The sequence below is a fragment of the Nicotiana sylvestris genome, chromosome 6 (assembly GCF_000393655.2).
Source record: "Nicotiana sylvestris chromosome 6, ASM39365v2, whole genome shotgun sequence".
NCBI lineage: Eukaryota > Viridiplantae > Streptophyta > Magnoliopsida > Solanales > Solanaceae > Nicotiana > Nicotiana sylvestris.
Window position 1 is genome coordinate 87,699,755 of NC_091062.1, and position 24,159 is coordinate 87,723,913.

At 39.3% G+C, this 24,159-nt stretch overlaps 1 protein-coding gene and 1 pseudogene across 1 annotated transcript; one reads left to right on the plus strand and one right to left on the minus strand.

The window, feature by feature from the left end:
• The first annotated feature begins 5,760 nt into the window (after positions 1-5,760).
• On the plus strand, positions 5,761-13,122 carry LOC104247855 (DExH-box ATP-dependent RNA helicase DExH12-like; annotated as a pseudogene).
• A 10,024-nt stretch (positions 13,123-23,146) lies between these two features.
• On the minus strand, positions 23,147-23,667 carry LOC138870900 (secreted RxLR effector protein 161-like). The gene is made up of 2 exons (XM_070148739.1): positions 23,421-23,667; positions 23,147-23,295 (listed from the first exon to the last, which is right to left on the minus strand). Exons 1-2 carry the CDS (start codon positions 23,665-23,667, stop codon positions 23,147-23,149), a joined length of 396 nt encoding a protein of 131 aa, XP_070004840.1.
• Positions 23,668-24,159: the final 492 nt, after the last annotated feature.

Here is a 24,159-nt window from a genome sequence, read left to right on the forward strand (position 1 = left end):
CCAGCTCAAAAAGGAGTGAAACATGCACACATATCAAGAACAAGTCCAAGCATAGTTAAAACAGATCCACTGCGGCCGCAATCCATTTAGTGCGGTCTGCAGTGAGGAGATTCAGAGAGGTGCACTTTTTAGAGCCTAAGGCAATGCAGACTGCGGAGGATTTAGTATGGTCGTAGTGGCCTCTTTGCGGTCGCAACCCATTTTGTGTGGTCCGCAAAGTTGGGGTTCAGAGAGTTAGGAGTTTGAAGATGAAGGCCAATGCGGTCCGCGGTCCTTTTTGTGCCGACCGCAATTGATGCCACCGCGACCGCTGTGCATTTTATGCAGCCCGCGGTGGCCAGATTCATAGAATGCATTATCAAGTTAAAAAGCCTCACTGCGGTCCACGGTGCATTTTATGTGGACCACACTACCTCGTTAGGGGTATTTTTGTCCAAAAAATTCGGCCTAGTATAAATATTTTTTTTCACATTTTAGGGCATCTTTTGTAATCTGAGAAAGACCAGAGCACGTGAACGGATGTATTAGGCTATTTTGAGTAATTTGTAGCTACTTTTAACACTGAATCTTCTCTATCTTAGTTTGTAATTAAATCTTATGGGTTATTCTTCATCTATTTATCAGTTTTTTTCCATTATTATGAGTAGCTAGACCCATTAGCTAGGGTTGTGGCTCAACCCTAGTGTAGGTATTTGATGGGTCTTGAGTTTTAAGGCTTGAATGTTTATGGGTGTTTGATATTTGGACTAATTTATATTTTTCATGTTGAATTAGTGATTGCAAATACTAATTTATGCCTTTTTGACTTGGGCTCTTCTTGAGAAAGAGAGCTTGAGTCTAGGAAAATTAGTCCAACAAGGAATTGGTGCATATTCAAGAGATTATAGCCGCAATTAAAGGGTTAAACCTAGAGATAGTAATACCTAACTTGAACCTAAATTGCTTGCACAATTATCATACCCAATTGGTCTTGAGAAAGTCAATTAGGACAAAATCACTCAAACTACCGAGAGGTATAGAGTGAGAAGTTTCGTGCATTGGTTATATCGTAATCCCCAACATGACGACCTCGCCTTAGATTCGAGAACCCGTCAAGTATTCACCTAGGAGAAAGTCACTTCCCTAGTGCCTCTTTAACCATTTAGACAACCTTTCAAGTATCTTACTCTTAGCTTAATTTAGTATCTTATTGGCATAATATTAGAAGTAATCAAAAGACCAACTATGATTGGAAGTACAATTAAAAGCATTATGCATTGCTAGTTTGGATAGGAAACCAACTCCCACTTCTAGCTCCCTGTGGATTCGATCCCGACCATTTCGTGTAAAAGCTGTTTCGACCACTCTTGCCACTCTGCAGTGGTATAGGGTTGGCTCCGATCAGTGCGCAGGGGGATCTACCGGAATACCAATCCGTAGTCCCAAATGTAAATACCCAATACTGGGGGAATCTACCAGGTGCAGTCCCGTAGTTCCAATATAAATGTGCAGGGGGATCTACCGGAATACCAATTCGTAGTCCCAAATAAACAAGCGAGGGGGATCTACCGGGATATCGCCCGTAGCCCCAAAGTAAACACACAGCAGCAACACGAAGAATATTCAATTCAATCCAATTTCATACTAAGGTAAAACAGGTATTTCTAACCTAGCAAGCTGCACAGAATTCAAATAAAGCAGTTTGAACAAGTAAAATAATTAAGTCACTTAAACATACTTCCCTAAGCTAACAGTAGGCTTAAATTGCAAGTAGTATAAACAGGTAAGAAAACACAGTTGTAGTTACTTAATGAAAACATAATTTCCAACAATTAGAACATGTACACACTCGTCACCTCACATACAAGCATTTCATATATCAAAAATACCAAATCCTAAGGGGAGCTCCCCCACACAAGATTAGGCAAGCCACTTACCTCGAACTAGCTAAAAATCAATCCGAAACTACTCTCTTGCCACGAGTATCCAACTCCAGGTGGCCCAAATCTAATCAAATTAATACCAATACATAAAAGAGCTACAAACAACTAATTTAGCTAATGGAAACGAAGCTAACACAAGAAAATAGGAAAACACCCAAAAATCATCTCCGAGCCCACATCTCGAAATCGGGTAAAAATCACAAATTATGAACACACATTCACTCACGAGTCTAACCATACCAAAATCCCTCAAATCCGATACCAAAACTTCGATCAAAACCCCAAAATTAGGCCTAAGAACTTTTCTCAATTTTTCATCCTAAATTCAAAATTAAATGACAAAACTAAGATTAGATTAACGGAATACAACTAGAAAGTGATTAAGAATCGTTACCCACTGATTTCCTCTTCAAAATCCTCCTAAAATCGCTTTCAACCAAGCTCCAAATTGTTTTTCCAAGTTATAAACTCAAACCCTCGATTTTTCATCTTTCTGCCCAGCAATTTCCGTATTTGCGGTCCTGCACCTGCGGAAGAGGCATCACAAGTGTAAAGACGCACTTAACCGGCTGGGTCAGCATCTACGGTCTCTTGGCCGCCTCTGCGGTTCCGCATTTGCGGTCACCCAGCCGCACCTGCGGATTCCTGGAGCCTTGGCCCATTTCGCTTCTGCGACCACCAAGCCGCACCTGCGGTCCCGCACACACAGGTGCGGTTATGACAGGTTCAGCAACTCAGATTTTGCCTAAGTCCAAATTCTCTTCCGTTAAGCATCCGAAAACTCACCCGAGGCCCCCGGGACCTCAACCAAACATACCAACCCATCCTAAACATCATACGAACTTATTACAACCCTCGAATCATATCAAACAATGCTAAAACCATGAATCACCCTCCAATCTGAACCTAAAGAACTTGAAACTTCAAGAAACCTACAACTGATGCTGAAACCAACCAAACCAAGTCCGATTGACCCCAAATTTTGCACAGAAGTCATATTCAACCCTACGGAGTTATTCCAACTTTCGGAATCGGACTCCGACCCCGAAATCAAAATCTCACAATCGATCCGGAACTTCAAAAATTCAACTTTCGTTATTTCAAGCCTAAATAAGCTATGGACCTCCAAAACACAATTCGAACATGCCCCTAAGCCCGAAATCACCAACGGAGCTAACAAAACCAACGGAATTCCATTCCGAGACCGTCTTCACATGGCTCCAACTACGGTCCAAATTCTAAAGTTTAAACTCTCATTTACGGACTAAGTGTCCCAAAACACTCCAAAATTCAAAACGAACCTTCCCGACAACTTACAATAGCAGAAACAAACACGGGAAATGCAGTTAATAGAGAATCGGGGTGTTAATTCTTAAAAACAACCGGTCGGATCGTTACAACACTACCCTCCCCAGACTCCACGGTGTGAGATAATACTGGGTATGATATTGTTGTTGTTGTTGTTGTTGTTGTTGTTATTGTTTTTATAAATTAAAATATTTAAAAATTCATGGAATTTACGCCTCATGTCTCGGGGCTTATGCCTCGCCCAACATTAAATAAAATACGCTGCCTTTTAAAATACTGGTTGAGATCACGATATCCAAAAAGAAATTCAAAATAGTTTCTCTATAAAATCTCTTTTCCTATTGCATAGAGATTATCTCATTGTTAAGCGATTTTGTGAAACATAATATAATCGATTCAACTTTATAATGTGGGAATTTAAAGAATTCAATCGTTTATAACAACAATTTTTAGTAACTGAATAGACGTTTTCAATTATACTTGAGTGATTTTGCCACTATGTCAGCCAAATATTCTGAGTCATTCCTAGCAGTGGCAATATTGATAAAAAAAAATAGTTATCCATCCATATTTTCTAATAAAAAACGGATTGGATAATAAACTTTTTAAAAACGGGTCAAATATGAATATGAACCATATTATCCACTTAAAAAATAGATAACCAATGTATAACTAATGAGTTTAGCTTTTATATTTGTAAATAGGGGTGTCAATGGTTCGGTTCTGCCGGTTATTTTATAAAATTTGTACCATACCAATTTTTTGATTATTCTATTATGTATAACTAAAATTAGACGTTTTGAAACCATCCCAATCATGTTGGTTTTTCTTTGGTGTCGGTACGGTTCGGTAAATTTGCGGTGATTTTTTTAATATCATGTAAAAGTCACTAGTAGAATTAGAATGCAATAACATTTGTGCTTTTATAAGACTTAGCAAAACTCTCTAGACATTTTTACAGTTTAAAAGGTGATGAATTAAGAAAATATAAAAGATAGCTAGAGTATAGATCCATCAACTATTTTACATCAGCGTAAAGAAACTAAAAAAAATAATATAACTCACACGAGTGAAAAAATATTAACTCAGCTGAGATTCAAGAATAAAATCTATACAAGATTAAATATTCAAAAAAATAAATCAAAATCATACGAAAGGAAACATATTTAATACATTTGTAGTTTGCTACTCATAATCGCTATAATACCTTGTGTCTTGCTAGTGAATATGCTGAAAATAATATAGTTTCAATAGGAGTAGCATAATAAGTTTGAGAATTATGATTTTGAGTTTAATTACTTGTTGGCTTGTAACTGTTTCATAATTCCAAGGCCCAAGAAAAAATTTAATGCTTTATTATTTTAAACTTAATATATAAATATATTGTTCACATTGTAAATTTATTCGATACGGGTTGGTATTTTTTCGATTTATTTTCATAAAATAAAAAAAACTTACCCTAATTGTTTGTAACGTTAGGTATTTTTTCGATTTATTTTCATAAAATAAAAAACCTACCCTAATTGTCGGACGATTATAGATTTATATAAAAAACACATGGTTATATTAAAAGAAACCTAAAATTCGGTTATGTACGGTACGGTTCGATCAGTTTAGTAGATTTTTAAATATCCATTGACACCCCTATTTGTAAATACTCAAATTGGGGGTTCTTCAAGCTTGTGAGACTATGAACTCTTCTAAAAGTAATCATATTCAAAAAGCCATATTATCCGCTGATTAACCCATTTTTCACCCGTATTAAATATGGGCTGGATCAAATAATTTATTCATTTTTATATTACCGTTTCGACCCACCTATATTTGATACGATCCGCCCGTTTGCCAACCTGCTCATGCCAATTATGAAAAAATAAAAAATAAAAAGATAATTCAAATAGGAAGTCATGGACTCCTTTATATTTTTTTCTTTTTGCGGATGTCCTTTTTAACTCTCTTACCGAATGTGTATTGCCACTATGGCCAGCCAAATATTCTCACTCATGCCAATTATGAAAAAAAAAAAAAAAGAATTCAAATAGAAAGTCATGGACTTGATTTTTTTTTTTTTTTTTTTTTTTTTTTGGGGTTTAACTAATTCCCTTTCGACTGATCTCTTACCGAATGTGTAACACCGACACTGCTATGCCCTTTGCTTTAACGTTTCAATCCAAAATCAGATACTCCCAAATCGCTTAGGATTTGGTAGTTGCTAATCCGAATTTGTAGTTGTTGGAATTAAACCAAGGTTAATAATCTTAAATTTATTAGGATTTGGTAGTTTCAAATTAATCAAATCCGTGTCTAAATAGGATTTTGTAGCATTATAAATATGGGTGCTCCGCTGAGGATTTTGCGCGTAAAAAACTCATTCAGCCCCTTTTGTTCTTTGTGGTTTGCTTTACGCGCAATTGAAGTTTTTTCGTACAATTTTTGTGGGTTTTATCTTTGGTTATTTTAGCGTTGTAGTAATTATCATAACAACGTCCTTGTTTGCAGTGATTTTAGGTGTTTTGATTTCTGATTGAAGATGGCACATTCACATGCAGGCTTCAATCAACAGTATGAATATGGAGCCAATTCAACCTCTGGTGAATCAGAGTCTCTGTCTGGAAGAATTGACCCCAAAACTTTTGGGGATCGCGTTTACAGGTGCAAGCCTCCTGAGAAAATTCAGAAGAAGGAAAGGGAGCGTCCACTTGTCTCTGAGCCCACTGAGAAGAGACGGAGGATTCATGAAGAAAGTGTTCTTACTTTGGAAACAGAGGAAGGAGGAGGAGTTTACCAGCCAAAAACAAAGGAAACTAGGGCTGCTTATGAAGCCATGCTCTCTATAATTCAGCATCTTTTATGTGGAGGACAGCCTTCAACATTGTGACTGCCGCAGCTGATGAGATCTTAGCTGTGCTAAAGAATGATAGTATTAACTTCAACAACCCTGAAAAGAAAAAGCTGGAAATTCAGAAGCTGTTGAATGCTCCCATATCAGACCAGGTATTTGATCAGTTTGTTTCAATTGGCAGACTCATCACTGATTATCAAGGTGATGAAGCACTTAATTATGATAATGATGTTTGTGTAGCAGTTGATTTTGAGAACGAAGAAGAAGAAAGTGATCTTGATTTGGTGTCAGATGATGAAAAGGAGGAAGCTTATGGTACTGCTAGCACTATGCAGATGGGCAATATCATTGATATATTGCAGGAAGCCGATGAGGGAATGGCTTTGGATGTTCAGTATATAGATGCTTATTGGCTTCAAAGAAAGATATCTCAAGCTTATCATGAGCAGAAGATTGATCCGCAACAGTGTCAAAAGCTTGCTGAAGAGGTTCTTATAATTCTTGCTGAAGGTGGTGATGACCGTGACGTGGAAACCAAGCTGCTGGTGCATCTGCAGTTTGACAAGTTCAGTCTCATTAAGTATCTCCTGAGAAACCGGATAAAGGTAGTGTGGTGTACTCGTCTTGCAAGGGCTGAAGACCAAGAAAAGAGGAAGAAAATTGAACAAGAGATGTTGGGTTTGGGTCCAGATCATGCTGCAATATTGGAGCAGTTGCATGCTACTAATGGGGCAACTGCAAAAGAGAGAGAGAAGAATTTGGAGAAAAGCATTAGGGAAGAAGCTAGGCGTCTCATTTATAAAGATGAGACTGGTGGAGCAGATGCTGAAGATGTTGATAATGGTTGGTTGATGGCCGAGCGTCAGTTGCTCGATCTTGACAGCCTTGCCTTCCCACAGAGTGATCGATTGATGGCACATAAAATGTGTGAGCTTCCGGTGGGATCTTATTGAAATCATAAGAAGGGTTATGAGGAAGTTCATGTGCCAGCATTGAAGCCAAAGCCATTAGCTCCTGACGAAGAGCTCGTGAAAATCTCCTCCCTTCCGGAGTGGGCACAACCAGCTTTCAGTGGGATGTCCCAATTGAATAGGGTGCAGAGTAAGGTATACGAAACTGCCCTATTTTCCCCTGACAGTATCTTACTGTGTGCTCCCACTGGAGCTGGAAAGACTAATGTAGCTATGCTTACTATACTTCAGCAAATTGGATTGAACCGTAATGAAGATAATGGATCTTTCAACCATAACAATTATAAGATTGTCTATGTGGCACCCATGAAAGCACTTGTTGCTGAAGTAGTTGGCAATCTCTCAAGTCGTTTGGATCATTATGGTGTCAGTGTAAAGGAATTGAGTGGATATCAAACACTAACTCATCAAGAGATTGAAGAAACTCAAATTATTGTGACAACCCCGGAGAAATGGGATATCATAACCAGAAAGTCGGGTGATCGCACATATACACAGCTTGTTAAACTTGTTATAATTGATGAGATACATCTTCTGCATGACAACAGAGGTCCTGTTTTGGAAAGTATAATTGCAAGAACTATCAGACAAACCGAGATTATGGTAGAGCATATCCGGCTGGTTGGGTTATCAGCGACTCTCCCAAATTGTGAGGATGTGGCCGAGTTTTTGAGAGTTGATCTGAAGAAAGGCCTCTTCCATTTTGACAATAGTTACAGACCTGTCCCATTGGCTCAACAGTATATTGGAATTACTGTTAAGAATCGGTTGCAGAGGTTCCATCTGATGAATGATGTTTGCTATGAGAAGGTAATCAATGTGGCTGGAAAGCATCAAATGCTTATTTTTGTCCACTCAAGGAAGGAAACAACTAGAACAGCTCGTGCAATACGAGATACTGCTTGTGCTAATGGCACACTTGGTAAGTTTTTGAAGGAGGATAGTGTAACTCACGAAATTCTTCAGTCTCAAACAGAGCTTGTCAAGAGCAATGATCTCAAAGATCTTTTACCATATGGTTTCGCAATTCATCATGCGGGGTTAGATAGGACTGATCGTCAACTTATGGAGGAACTTTTTGCTGATGGCCATGTGCAAGTTTTGGTTTCAACAGCCACCTTAGCTTGGGGTGTCAGTTTACCTGCACATACTGTCATCATAAAAGGCACCACAATATACAATCCTGAAAAGGCAGCCTGGACTGAACTCAGTCCCCTTGATGTTATGCAGATGCTTGGCCGAGCAGGAAGGCCTCAATATGACACTAATGGTGAAGGAATCATAATAACTGGACACAGTGAACTGCAATATTATCTTTCTTTAATGAATCAACAGCTTCCTATTGAAAGTCAGTTTATATCTAAGTTGCCTGATCAGTTGAACGCAGAGATTGTCCTTGGGACAGTGCAGAATGCCAAAGAGGCATGCAACTGGCTCCGCTATACTTAACTTTTATTTTCGCATGGTACAAAATCCCACTCTTTATGGTCTCGCTGCTGATGCTCTCAAAACTGCTGGTGCTTTGGAGGAAAGGTGTGCTGACTTGGTTCATTCTGCAGCTACATTACTGGACAAGAACAATCTAATTAAGTATGATACAAAAAGTGGATATTTCCAGGCGACTGATTTGGGTCGCATTGCTAGCTATTACTACGTAACTCATGGGACAATTTCAACATACAATGAGCACTTGAAACCGACGATGGATGATAGTGAGCTTTGTAGACTCTTCACTCTCAGTGAGGAGTTCAAATATGTAATAGTAAGACAAGATGAGAAAATGGAATTGGCAAAGCTTCTGGATCGTGTTCCCATTCCGATCAAAGAGAGTCTTGAGGAGCCCAGTGCCAAGATGAATGCTCTACTGCAGGCATATATTTCGCAGCTGAAGCTTGAAGGGTTGTCTTTGTCATCGGACATGGCTTATTTAACTCAGAGTGCTACACGTCTGATGCGAGCCCTTTTTGAGATAGTTCTGAAAAGAGGATGGGCTCTGTTAGCCGAAAAGGCTTTGAAATGGTGCAAGATGTTAAGTAAGAGGATGTGGAGCATGCAGACACCACTTCGCCAATTCCATGGCATTCCAAATGAAATCTTGATGAGATTGGAGAAGAAAGATTTGGCTTGGGAGCGGTATTATGATCTTTCATCACAAGAGTTAGGGGAGCTTATCCGTTTCCCAAAGAAGCAAACAGATCTTCACAAGTGCATTCATCAGTTCCCGAAGCTCAACCTTGCAGCACATGTTCAACCAATTACACGCTCGGTCCTGTGTGTAGAATTAACTATTACACCAGATTTCCAGTGGGAGGATAATGTCCATGGTTATGTAGAACCTTTCTGGGTTATTGTGGAAGATAATGATAGGGACAATATTCTTCATTATGAATATTTCATGCTGAAGAAACGGTATATTGATGAGGACCATACTTTGAACTTCATAGTCCCAATTTATGAACCATTGCCTCCTCAATACTTCATCCATGTTGTGTCTGATAGATGGCTAGGGTCCGAGACTGTTTTATCAGTTTCTTTCCGACACCTGATTTTACCAGGAAAGTATCCTCCTCCCACCGAGTTACTAGACTTGCAACCTCTGCCAGTTACTGCATTGAGAAATCCAGCTTATGAATCACTCTATCACGATTTTAAGCATTTCAATCCAGTTCAGACTCAGGTGTTTACAGTGTTATACAACTCAGATGACAACGTCTTGGTCGCCGCTCCAACTGGTAGTGGGAAGACCATTTGTGCTGAATTTGCCATATTGAGGAATCATCAGAAAGGACCTGATAGTATCTTACGTGCAGTGTATATAGCTCCCTTTGTGGCTCTTGCTAAGGAGCGGTACAGTAATTGGAAGAGAAATTTGGAGACTCTCTTGGAATGAGAGTGGTTGAATTAACTGGTGAAACGGCGACTGATTTGAAACTGTTAGAGAAGGGTCAATTAATTATCAGCACGCCTGAGAAATGGGATGTTTTATCTAGTCGCTGGAAACAGCGAAAGCATGTTCAGAAAGTAAGTCTTTTCATTGTTGACGAAATGCACCTGATTGGTGGCCAAAGCGGTCCGGTGCTGGAGGTGATTGTCTCTCGGATGCGATATATCTCAAACCAGCTTGATAACAAGATTCGCATCGTTGCTTTGTCAACTTCCCTGGCTAATGGCAAGGATATGGGGGAATGGATTGGGGCTACATCTCATGGACTTTTCAACTTTCCTCCTAGTGTCAGGCCTGTGCCGCTGGAAATACATATTAAGGGTGTTGATATTGCTAACTTTGAAGCTAGGATGCAAGCCATGACAAAACCCACATACACTGCAATAGTACAACATGCAAGAAAAAGAAAACCAGCAATAGTGTATGTTCCCACGAGGAAGCATGCAGGCCTCACTGCGGTGGATCTGATGGCTTACTCAAGCATGGACAGCAAAGAAATACCTGTGTTTTTGCTGCAATCTGGAATAGAGCTGGAGCCTTTTGTGGAGAGGATCAACGAGCCTATGCTAAAAGAGACACTTAAGTATGGTGTGGGCTATTTGCATGAAGGCTTATCTAGCACAGATCAGGATATAGTGAAGACATTGTTTGAAACTGGATGGATTCAAGTATGTGTAATGAGCAGTACAATGTGTTGGGGAGTTCCCCTCTCTGCCCATCTGGTGGTGGTTATGGGAACTCAGTACCATGATGGTAAGGAAAATGTTGCCAGTGATTATCCAGTGAGTGATTTATTGCAGATGATGGGTCGTGCCAGTCGACCTCTTGTAGATAGCTCGGGGAAGTGTGTCATCATCTGCCATGCACCACGCAAAGACTACTACAAGAAGTTCTTGTATGAAGCATTTCCAGTTGAGAGCCATTTGCTGCACTATCTCCGCGAAAATTTCAATGCCGAGGCAGCTGCTGGAGTTATTCAGAACAAGCAGGAAGCTATAGATTACCTTACATGGACATTTATGTACAGAAGGCTCACTCAGAATCCAAACTACTATAATCTGCAGGGAGTTAGTCACAGGCATCTTTCGGATCACCTCTCAGAGTTGGTCGAGAATACTATCAGTGACTTGGAGTCAAGCAAATGTGTTACTGTGGAAGATGACTTTTCGCTTTCGCCCCTGAATCTTGGCATGATTGCATCATATTATTACATCAGTTACAAAACCGTAGAGCGTTTTAGCTCTTCTTTGACCACCAAAACGAAGTTAAAGGGCTTGCTTGAAATTTTGGCTTCAGCATCGGAGTATGAAGAGCTGCCAATAAGACCCGGTGAAGAGGAGTTGCTAAGAAGGTTAATTAATCATCAGCGTTTCTCTTTTGAAAATCCCAAATACACAGATCCTCATTTCAAGGCTAAGGCTCTGTTACAAGCCCACTTCTCTAGGCAAATGGTGGGCGGAAGTCTAGCTTCTGACCAGCAAGAAGTACTTCTTTCTGCTAGTAGGCTGCTTCAAGCAATGGTTGATGTAATATCTAGTAATGGATGGCTGAATCTCGCGCTTCTAGCAATGGAAGCGAGCCAGATGGTCACTCAGGGAATGTGGGAGCGTGATTCTATGCTTCTTCAACTCCCACACTTCACTAAGGAATTGGCGAAGAAGTGCCAAGAGAATCGAGGAAAGAGTATAGAGACTGTGTTTGATTTATTGCAGATGGAAAATGATGAGAGGCATGAGCTCTTGCAAATCTCAGAGTCACAGCTTATGGATATTGCCGGTTTCTGTAACCAGCTTCCTAACATTGATTTGACGTATGATCTGCTGGATGGTGGTAATGTGAGAGCAGGAGATGATGTGAGTTTACAGGTAACTCTTGAGCGAGATCTTGAGGGTAGAACAGAGGTTGGACCTGTGTTTGCGCCTAGATATCCTAGAGCCAAGGAAGAAGGATGGTGGCTTGTTGTTGGAGACACTAAAGCAACCAACTATTAGCAATTAAGAGGGTTAGTCTTCAGAGGAAGTCAAGGATCAAGCTTAATTTCACCGGCCCTGCTGAAGCTGGAAGGAGGATGTACACACTCTATTTCATGTCTGATTCTTATCTAGGTTGTGATCAGGAACATACTTTTGCACTTGATGTAAAAGAGGCAATGGCAGAAGACGACAGTTGAAGATAAGTGATTAGCTTTTACTTTTTGGTAACTTGCCCAGCTGCTTGATGTACTGAGATAAGTGCTGTCTTATCCTATTTTAGATTGTGTCATGAACTAGTTTTTTCACAATATTATGCAGTTTATTTGTAGCTTTAAGAATGTAATCTGAAATGCTGCTGGAAGTGGGTGGCATTTCCTTGTTTATTTGGGATTATTGGTGATCACTTGCCTCATAGTTTTCAGCCTTCTTCTACTTTTTGAATGGGTCAGGTGCGTTCTGGTCGTTTATATATTACTCATAACATAAAAGGTCCTTCATGTTGTTAAAAGTGGATACCATTAGTCCAGGTAAAGATTAAAACCCTAAAACTAACGGAAAGATGTTACAAGGTAATAGTGCTACAGGAGACAGGCGATTAGATGCTCTACAAGTTTCTTGGTTACCAATAGTATGGTGACTGGTGAGCATCTACAAGTTAACAGTACTATTAGTATGTTTCTTGGCTACTGACGATGTTTCTTCGTGCATTGGGGAGACCAGACCACTTTGTTGGATTGTGCTTGCCTTTTCTGGTTTGTTTCATTGTGTTTCTGCAAAAGAATGGTGAAGCTTCAAAAATCGTATTTCATTTTTCATATAGGTTAGAAGATGAGAAGCAGGACATGGTACCGCTTTTATAACTATGAAGTAACTCAAGAAGGCTGATTTACTAGCGAAATTCTACCTGGTCCAACATGGATGTCTGATTCTGGTGCAGCTGCCATTTGGGTAATATTTGGGCAAAGGATGTTTCATTTTGGTGCTAGTTTCTAGATTTAGGAGGTGCTTGTGTTAACTCTTGGTATTGCTGTCTTTTTTTCTTTTTTTTGGAAGTCAGGTACTGCTGATATTTTATTTTTTGCTGCTGATATGTTTGATGGTGATCGGTGCTTGATGTGTTTGGTTACGAATTTCAATCATGTTGGTTCGTCTTTGAATATGAGTGAATGGGACTAAATGCTTTGTCTTATGGCTACTGTTCTTATTAAATTTTACTAGTTGCGTTGGGAAAAGCTGTTTTTCTGAAGAAGTTAGGATGCTGGTTGTTGAAGATGTACAACTGCTATATATTGAAATCTGAAAAGAAAATCTTTATGTAGATGACAGATGCTTTGTACATTTTGATGAAAATAATAGGAAATTTTGCAAATCGCACTTGTAGATTTATCATATTTACTAAAGAAGTTCATATTTTGCGATGAATCTTGGTGTTGTTCAGATCTCACCAGTTTCTCGTGAAAAATGGGAAGAGACTGAAACTCAAAATTCTGTCAGTTTTCAACCAGTTCCTGCCTGAAAAATCTCAACAGTTAGATCCAGCAATATGTTGATTATAACAAGATTGTGCCAGAAATCGAGTATAAACCAGACTGCTTGGTCTAAAACTAGATACTACGACCTTGTAAACTAAAACTATTTGCAAAATGACCAAATACCATTTCACCATAGTTTACCATTCAACAGTCAGTCACTAGCCACCAACTTCGTTAATCTACAGTCAACATTCACTCATTCATTCACAACAGAAGAAGAAAACAGAAACAATGCATTGATAAAATACAAGATTATACAATTAGAACTTCAAGTTACATCTTTAAGTTACATTAACTACATATACAACTGCATTACATCTCAAATAGTCAAGTACTAATCTATATATGTGCATATACACAAGCATCAAAATAATAGACCAATCACATTCTGCCAAGTCATCAGTCTAACCAATTTACTCTCATCATTTTTCTCCATTTGAAGGCACTATATTTTGTTTCAATAAATAAAGGCTAGTTATGTTAATACGCTTACATTAGGTCCAGTATTTATTAGGAGTTTTTTTAAATATATTTAGACACCAAAGGATGTGGCTTAATAGTCATGAAGTGGGTGCAAACTTAGGAGACCAGGGTCCAAATCCCAGCAAAGGATGAATTGGACATGGCCTGATAGAGATTAAATAAAATACTTCGTAAAGTTTGCCTATTCACTTTGTCCTAAACCCAGTAGTATGGATTCTGTAAGATGGAACCTTGAATGAGAAGGTTGTTTCGCTCTCGGAAGTGTGTATAACATTTTCAGGCATAATGGAGTAGCAGGTGTATTGACATTTTCTATGGTATAAACTTTAATAAGAGGGTTCTTTGGTGCTTTTTCATCTTATGATTGGTTTGCTAAAGGACTCATGGTGTGTCTTGAGACATATCAATTGCAGCCTTAACCCTCTGGTCTGTGGATAAACCCTTCAAAGATAGAAAGCCGATGTCCTCTTTGAAGAATTTTGCGGTGAAGGGATCGCTAGCCTCTGTCTCTGTGTGTGTGTGTAAAAAAGGGGGTAAAAGAACAAATCTTGTCTAAATGTAGTCAAATGGAAAAACCTATTACAGCCGCTTTTATAGAAGTTTGAAGGCTTATCAAAATGGCTTGATAAAATGAAATTGACAAGCTAGTTAATTTGATAGTTTTATATCTTAATATTTTCTATACGAACTATTGTTTTATTTCTTCCATTTTTACAGGCATAACCCTATGGTAACAATTTATCTGAGAAAAAAGGGTTGAAATTTTATTGATAAAGTTGTTGAAGAGAAGGGAAATTTTATATTTTAAAATTTTGCCAGTATTGCATTCATTATTACCTTTGCTTTTCTCCTCCCCTTTACATCATTCTATAGAGATATGGAATTAACATAATGGTGTTTTGAGCAGTGATCAACAATATCGATGATCTTGCTAAAATAGTTTACCACTAACTTGTCAATTCCCTGCTAGATAAAATAGGAGGCTTTGTATAATATGCCCTGAATTTGATCATTGAAAATATTTGAATAACAGTTTGTGCATATATCAGTAGAACCATCTTCTTTTGATAAAGATCACTAGAACCATTTTATTAAAGAAAAGAAGCAACAAGCTTTCTTATACAAATAGGACCAAGTACTCAAACACTTTGGGAAATTCCCATACCTATTTACATCAAAACCTCATTACTAACTCATCTTGTAAACCAACAATTTATGGTACAGAAGTATGTTCTACCAAAAAATGAGGTAGAACTTATTATGATCAAGACCCGCACTGCATATTTTACAACATCTTAACGCCAAGAATTTTTCATAAATCAATTCAGCTATTACGCCAACCTTTTCGTGCATATTTCGACCTTTCATTAGTTTATCAAGCACCTCTTTCTGCTGCAACATTTTGTACAAGTCAGGCAGCCTAATTCTAGTTCCTGCATCACTAGATTCACCAATCAGAGGAGATGAAGTTGGCAATATATGAGCCAATATACTGCTTTTGGTACTTTCCTTTTTGACCACTTGAGAACCAGAAATGAGAGAGCTGTTTTGCATTGTTGAGGAGGTGTAAGCGGAAGGAGATCCTCCACAAGGATGTGTGTCGCTCTTACTTGTGCGCCTATGTGAAAATCTGTTAGGGAACCCCATGAATGTCATTATATGAGAACAAGGGTTTGTCCCTTGGCTGATTAAAGACCACAGAGGAATGTTGCATCTGATGGCCACCAACAGATTCTGAGGTTGATTTCATGGTGTTTGGCTGATAGGACTAAGCCATGCAGGAACTCTCTTGAGAATGATATCTCAATGGAGGATTGCTCCAGTTTTGAGGCTCACCACAGTCCAGAGAGTATAGTAGACACAGTCGGGAAAACTGTAGTGGAATTTTGGCCCCTAGTTTAAAATTCGGATAAGGTGTTAGAGTTGGTGCCTTTGCCTGCTCTGATGAAGATGCAATATATTGTGATGCTGTGCTCATAGTTTGTCCTGCTGTAGGATTATAACATATAGGCTGTGGAATAGAAGTAAAAAGGTTCTGAGGTGATTTTGAAGGTACCAAAGTTGCCCCTGTGGGCTTTGATAGAATATATATGTTTGGTATATGAGCAGTGGACGCTGTATGAGTTTGATGAACAGTATCAGTTTTCAGAATTGGTTGGTGGAATTGCAGAGTAGCAAAGCATGATGTTTCTTGAATTGCCAGAGCTCGATCTTTAGGATTTTCATCTTGAGATTTTGGTTTATCATCTTTTGTTTGAAGCCTCGTGAGCCGTACTTCAGTTTCTGCCATTTCTTATCTATCTTTCAAATGCTGCACATACAAGATCATTTGCATTTCTTCTCTACTGTGATTTCATTATCACTCACAGTACCTATGGTTTGAAAAATTTCACATAGACCCCTTAATGAGTAAATAGATTATCCTCATTATATTAGAGCGTTAAGTCAACTATCAACCTACATGAACTGCTCCTTCACTGAAGCGTCGATACAACATCTGCTGAATAGGAAGAAGCAATTGATTTGGAGATGCCATTGTGAATTGAATGATGGAGGTGTCCGTTATACAAGGTACCAATTCTGAGGAGCCTTAGCAAATATCACTAAAAGCAAAGGACTGTTTAAACTGGCACTTGTGTATTTACTAAAATATTGAAATGTGTGAATATATCTCATCTAAAAACCTCTTGCATGCTCTGTTGAAGTGTGTGACCATCTCATATAAAAGCTTAAGCTTTGAGAACGAGCACGCTTTTATTTACTTAATTACGTGCGCAACAATATAACAAGCCAACAAGTGGAGAATATGATGCATTTCTTCCTTAATTTTTATTACCTCTCTTGAAATGGAAGTAAAAGAAGCTTATGAAGGGCTTCTAACCTACTAGTAATACTTAGAATAATAACAAACAAATGTACAGAAGATTGCCCAGTTGCCTTAGCTTTCCATCTGTTTCCCCGTAATTGTATTCAGTTGAGACCTTTATATCATTGATCGCACTTTGAAAAGTCTGTTGCTTAGATCTTCAATAGGAGTAATCATTCCAGACATAATGTCGGAGGTCATGCCGTTTGAACCAATAACTGGAGTTGTAGAGCATCACCAAGAGAAAGTCAAAGGTCAGATAATATTAACTATCTAAAAAGTGCAAATCAAGGCCCATAGATGGAAGGAATTTGACATCACATTACCAGTGATGGCTGATGGGAATCAAGAAAAGAAATTAAGTTTGAGATTGTCAAAATAAATGTGGACAAATGGATCATTTAGGACTAAAAATTATGAGAAAGTTCCATGATTTGTTTGTCCATGGACTCAGTTGTATCTGAGAATTCTATCTTTACCTTGTCATATATTCTTGAAGTTATTGGTGGAGGTATTGTAAAACGATCACTGATTGCTTTCCAACAGTACTATTAAGGCCTAAGGAGTGCAACTAATATTACTCGACTCACTTGATGTGACACTCATTTTTTCAGGTCTGTCTAAAGAAAATGATAATTTTCTCTTTAATTTTTGGAAACAATTAAACCTTTTAGTGCATACCTGACTGTAAATCCTATCTACCATTCATAGACAAACCCGACACTTAACTATAGTACACTTTTATTTTGTCTTGAATGCGTTGCTTCTTGTTCTATTTCGATATGCTACTTACCAACCGATCAATAGTTTGCCAATATTCTTACTATAGGTTTTGTTTCCCATAGATTTAAACTTCCTAGAGATAATCTTCTACTTTTACGCTTATATTTACGTACACTGCATTAGGGAGTTGTACAATATGCTTATACGCTTGTTGAGAGAATAACTTATGAATACAAAACTCTTGTTGTTATGTCCTGGCCGGTCGTTTTGTGTATTTTAGCCTTGTTTTCCTTATTTGATTCTATTCATATGTGTATTTATTGTTTTGTGATTTGTGGGGGCGGTTGGTTTGGTTTCGGGGAAGTTTTAGATTGTATTGGGACACTTAGTTCTATGGTTGGAGGTTTAAGTTGTGAGGCTTGATCGGAGTTTGATTTTTGTATAGATATCCCCGGATTGGTGTTTTGATAGTTTCAATAGGTTCTTATGCTAATTTTGGATTTAGGCGTATGTCCGGATCGGGTTTTGGAGGTTCCTAGGTTGATTTGGCTCTAATTGTTGAAAGTTGGAAAGTTGAAGATTTGGAAGGTTCATAGGTTTGACCGGGAGTTGACTTTATTGATATTGCGTTCGTATTGTTGTTCCACGAGTTGGAATAGGTTCGATATGTCATTTAGGATTTGTGCGCAAAATTTGAGGCCATTCTGAGTTGATTAGATGTGGTGCAACATGAGTTTTGAAAAGTTAGAAGTTGATTAGTTCCTTAGGTTTGAATCGAGGTACGATTTGTGGTTTAATTGTTATTTTGGGTGAATTGAGGCATCGAGTAGGTCCGGGTTATATTTTGGGAGTGGTTGGCGTGATTGGACGGGGTACCGGAGGCCTCAAATGTATTTCGAATGAGTTCCGGATCATTTCTATGTTATTTGGTAGACATGTTCTAGTGGTATTGCAACTACGAGAATCTTACAGCAGGTGCGAGTCCGCAGAAGCAGACTTGGGGCCGGCAGATGTGATGCATAACTGGGGTAGGCTGAGTTCACAGATGAGGCGTGGTGAGCATAGATGAGCTTGCACAGAAGCAAAGAATCTTCCGCGGAAGTGGATGCATATATGCGATTGGAGGTCCGCAAAAGCAGATGGTGGGGAGTTAAGTGATTTCCGCAGATACAGTACAACAGAAGCAGGATTTTGATCCGCAAATGCGAAACTGCTGGGCATAATATTTAATTCAAGGGTTTTGGTTATTTCTCATTATTTGGAGTTTTGGAACTCGGCTAGCGGCAATTTTTGGATGATTTTTCACTACAAATTGGAGGATAAGTGAACTCTACTTGATTTTGATGGAAGATATTGGTTTTCCAAGGATTATTACACCAAATTTATGCGATTTAAAGTAGAATTGGGGGGGAGGGGTGTTTGCTATGGAGAGTGAAAATTGGTGTTTGGGGTCGATTTGAGGTTGGATTTGGATAAAACATGTTAGTTTGTATGTGTCCACCAAATCTAGGGTACTTGGTCCTCTACAAGTTTCTACTAAGAGCACTTAGTAAAGCAGTAAGTAAATGAGGCAGAGGATTTTTACGTGAAAAAATCCCGCATAAGGGGATAAAAAAACCACGACCTACACCTGTAGGTTTTTAACTTTACTAACTTGTAATCTTACCTATTACAAGCCACTTTACAATACTTCCGATTGCAAAGGATTTACTCAACTAGCTTGTGGTACCTTTATCACAAGCCACTTTGTGACTATCCTAGTTACAAAGGCTTTTTCTAACTTGTGGTGCTATCACCCCAAGCCACTTTGCAATTCTACAATTACAAAGACTTTTCTTTATGACTAAATCTAGTCACAACCTAAACTCAATTACAAGAGGACTCCTAATCAGTATGCTTCTAAGTAAGTGATTTAGGAGATATAGTAAATACAATAATAAGGTTACAACTCAACTAGGACAACAAAAATCAATCTTTTAGGAACTGGTCCGTAGTGGCGTTTAACCTTGTTCTTCAAGATTGAGAGGATGATGAGTTTTCTGTTTTTGCAAAAGCTTGAATAAGAAACAGAAACCTTCCAGTGATGTCTTTGTATGAAGCTTCATTGGGTACATCTTGATCACATCACTTGAAGTGGTGTGAGTGCTTTGTTTGGTTAGAGAGTGAGTGGGCTGACAGTGTATTGCAGTGCGGCAGAAACAGTGTCGTCAGTCACTTCAGTTCCAGCTGTGTCCAAATGACTTTGTACTGCTACACAGGAACCACAGGGGCACCAGGTCCTTGATTGGTTCCTAGCTCCTGAATCTGTAGCAGTTCATCCTTAGCTATGATCCGTTCAAGTTTGCAGCAATCCAAGTAGGTCAGGTTCCCTATCTAGTTCTTATCATTAAGTTTGTTAGATCATCAAAATATAGGGCAAGAGTATTTAAGATCTATAAATTTCCCCCTTTTTGATGATGACAAACTTAAACAATTATAAGTTCAGAATTAAGGCAGCAGAAAGCAGTGTCAAAGAGTTCCCCCTGAGACGATGCCTTAATCTTTCAATTTTTCAGTTTATATAAGAACCAGTTCCCCAATGTGATTCCCCCTGAGTCCATATTAGTCTTCTTCCCCCTTTTGGCATCATTAAAAAGAATAAAAGCACAAAGAAGTCCAGCCAAGCTAACTCATGCCACATATGTGCACACTAGTATGAGAAAGAATAGAACACAAAGAGAGAGTATTAGACAAAATAAAAGAGGATTTATATTAATAATAGTTTAATATGCCTCTTCTTTTGAAAAAAGAAAGAGACAACATTTGGACTTGATCACGGGAGCAGTAGTAGTAGTACATCCCAACCACAACAAAAAAACAACAAAAACATCCACCAATCATCAACAAAGAAACAAAAAGGGAACAAATCCAGATAACTGGTCATTGAGAGGAAACTTAGGGGGCACTAGGAGGAAAAGGCTTGGAAGCAGGTGCAAGTGTCTGGAGAACAAGATCTATTCGGGCGTTTCCTGACTTTTGCTTGTTGAGCAGTTCAGCTTTCAGGTTCTCAACTTGCGCCTTGAGGTCAGTGTTTTCTTGGGTCAAACAGATCACCATCATTCGACATGGGAACCGCTCGAGCTTGCTGGCCTTCCAGGATGGCATTCCTGGCCTTCAGTCGACGTATCTCCTCAGCTACGCTGTTTTGGGCATTGATGAGCTGAGACACAGTTGAAGTGCTTCCTACACCCCCATACTTCTCAATACACTCGCACTCTTCCAAGGTTGTCTGTGAGAATGTCTGCTTACGGGTCCCTACTTTACCTGTTCCCAGTAGAACCTCAAAGTATTTGAACACTTGCGTGACAAAGAATCCATAGGGAAGCCCGTGATTGCCATCCTTGAAATCAGCCACTTTCTGCATGTGCTCAATCATTATGGCAGGCAGACTCACAGGGTTGAAACCGTCAATTGCTCTATTAAGAATAAATCAGATTTGGAAGTAATAGATCGCCTTTTCTGCTCGAGGCAACAAGACTTTGTTCACCAGTTCAAACAACAACTGGTAGACGGGAAACAGTGCTTTCTTATGAACCTGGTCCCCTTCTGACTAGAATTATCTTTCACGACTGCATTTCGAAAGTTGTATTGACAAACATCTCTCACACTAGACACCCCAACAGTAGGAACCTGCAGAATTTCCCCAAGCAATTTCACATCAAAGACAATATCCACCCCATTTACTAAGGCACACACATGGTCAGTATCTACTGGAAAGAGACTGGCAAAGAAACTTTTGACCTCCTCCTCATACACTTTAGGAGCGTCAATGTAGAATAGATGCGTCCATTGCTGAAACTCCACCATTTCTAGCATTCCTTCCATCTCAGAGATTGTTGGATCAAACATGCGACCCAACAAGACCTTTTGATGTCTTAGTCGCTCAGATCCAAGGCAGACGTCACTTCTAGCTTTCTTCCCAGAACCGGGTTCTTCAACTGTTTCCAACTTGTGTTTTTTATGCTTTTCTCCACTAACTTTACCCTTTCCCTTGGACTTGACAAGAATATCTTCGTCACTCGCTGCCTCCTTTGTCTTGGACTTGGAAGTAGATCCTTTTTCTATGGAGACAGACTCAACCTTTTTCGAGGACCTCCTTACAAGGGAACCAGATTCCTTAGGAGTTCCTTCCTCCACCACAACGACATGGATTGCTTCATCACTTACAAGGACACCATTCTTTACCAACTTTCTCCTTTTCTTTTTACTTTTCTTGCTCTTTTGAAGTGCAGAATCGTAGGCTGCTTTGACTTGAAGCCTGGTAGTAGGCCGCTTACTTTCAAACTCAGGAGTGGTGACAACCCTGCACTTACTTAAGAACTCATCTAGGGCCACATTGTCCAGATTTTCTTCATCACTAGACCTCATTTCTGCTGCTTAAATTTCCAAAGGCACAACATCTAAAGCAGGTACAGCACTATCCTAGGGATGAGAGTCCTGATCTGGGTCCTCCGGAGAGCGATTAGGCTCCTCATGAGATGCCCCAGTAGTGTATACTGTTGCATCCCCTTCAACAGCCAAAAGGGTCCCTTCTACCCATACACTTTGTGACTCTTGTCTTTGAGAAACAACTTCATTCAATATGCCATCCGCGGATACGATGAACACAATCTTTTCTTCCTCAATAGGTGCTTCCACAACCATGGAGTCGATGGTAACGATGGCGGAGCCTTTTGTGAAGTCAGTATTTTCACCTTGTTTTCCAATTAGGGTTTGACCGGTGTGGGTATCAGATGACGTTGAGGACGGAACAATAGTTTCAGGAGTTTCAGAGCAGGGAAGAGGTTGGGAAACTAGGGAAGGTTTGATTATAGCAGTAGAGGTGATAGAGGGTGACACGGACTCAGTGAAGGGGAGAGGTTCCATGGATGGGTCGGAGGTTTTCTCAGCCATTGGAAGAGGAGGTGTGATGATCCTTCCTTTTGCGTGAATCTAGAATAGGGTTTATAGTTAGGAAGAGCATACGATAGGGGCTTTTAAACGGAGAGGACAATTATGAAGGGAGAAGAATAGGTACCGGTTCTGAAACGGTGGTTGGGCATGAAGAATCGTGACGTTTCAGAGAGAGATGGAACGTTTTGAATTGAAGAGACGGGACAGCCGGATCTGAAAAGTTGATGACATGCCAGTTGTATTTTGTGCCTTTTAAGACGTGTATTAAAGGATGTACAGAACTACTAACCTTTAGTCCAAGAATGCGGTTCTTGAAAAACATTTTCTTCAAGCCCTCCATTTTTTTGAAAAGAATTAGTCCTCTTTTATCAGTCATGTACTGCATCTACTGCTTCTATACTCATCATGCGTGTTTTCCTGCAACGGTATTGAAGTGAGTTAGACAGGGCCAGAAAACACTTTGAACCTATTATTTCTTAATAACTCTAGCCAACTCAAACAGGGATCAGGTTCTTAGTTTGGCCTTAATAGTCCCAACTTTACTCTTTTTTTTAACTGTTCCCAACTTAGTGCCTTGGTAAAAATGTCTGCAATTTAATCTTCGGTGCTGTAGAACTTCATGCATATCAGCCCTTTCTCCACATTATCTCTTAGAAAATGATGCCTCGCATCAATATGTTTGGTCTTTTATGTTGGACTGGATTCTTTGCCATGTTGAGTGCACCAGTGTTGTCACTTAAGAGAGGCACACTCTCAGTGAGAACTCCAAAATCTCCATTTATTGCTTGATCCACATAAGCTGAGCACAGTAGGATACTGCAGCCACATATTCAGCTTCAGCTGTTTAAAGAGCCACTGAATTTTGCTTTCTTGTACCCCAAGAGATAAGACATGATCCTAAGAAGCGAGCCATCCCAGAAGTACTTTTTCTGTCCACAAGATAACCTACATAGTCTGCATCAGCATACCCAATTAGATTAAAATTGCCACCTGATGGATAATATAGCACCAGGTCCTGCGTGCCTTTGAGATATCTCAGTATTCTTTTGGCAGCCTTCAAGTGAGATTCCTTGGGAATTGATTGAAACCTCGCACACAACCCCATGCTGAAAACAATATCAGGTGGACTAGCAGTGAGATAGAGAAGAGACCCAATGATGCCTCTATACATTGTTTGATTCACAGGAGATCATGTTTCATCCATGTCCAGTCGAGTGGCAGTTGCAATGGGAGTGTCTATCACCTTTGATGCTTCCATGTCAAACCTCTTCAAGAGTTCCCTGATGTATTTTTGTAGACAGAGGGAAGTACCTTTTGGGGACTATTTTACTTGAAGACCCAAGAAGAAATTTAATTCCCCCATCATGCTCATTTCAAATTCACTCCCCATAAGTTTTGCAAATTCTTCACATAGAGATTCAGTTGTTGCTCCAAAGATGATATCATCAACATAGACCTGAACAATAAGCAGGTTCCTTCCTCGTTTCTTTAAGAAAAGAGTGTTGTCAATCTTCCCTATCTTAAATCCATTTTCTAAGAGAAATTTTGACAATATTTCACACCACGATCGAGGAGCCTGCTTCAGCCCATACAGGGCTTTGTCCAATTTGAACACATACTCAGGGTGCTCATGACTTTCAAACCCAGAGGGTCACTTCAAATA

What these genes read in the sequence shown, in the direction of transcription:
- LOC138870900 (XM_070148739.1), bottom strand. Translation starts at nt 23,667, where the DNA reads ATGTATAGAGGCATCATTGGGTCTCTTCTCTATCTCACTGCTAGTCCA. An exon ending in TTATCTTGTGGACAGAAAAA is followed by an intron (nt 23,296 to 23,420) that starts GTACTTCTGGGA and finishes TACTGTGCTCAG; the next exon opens with CTTATGTGGATCAAGCAATA.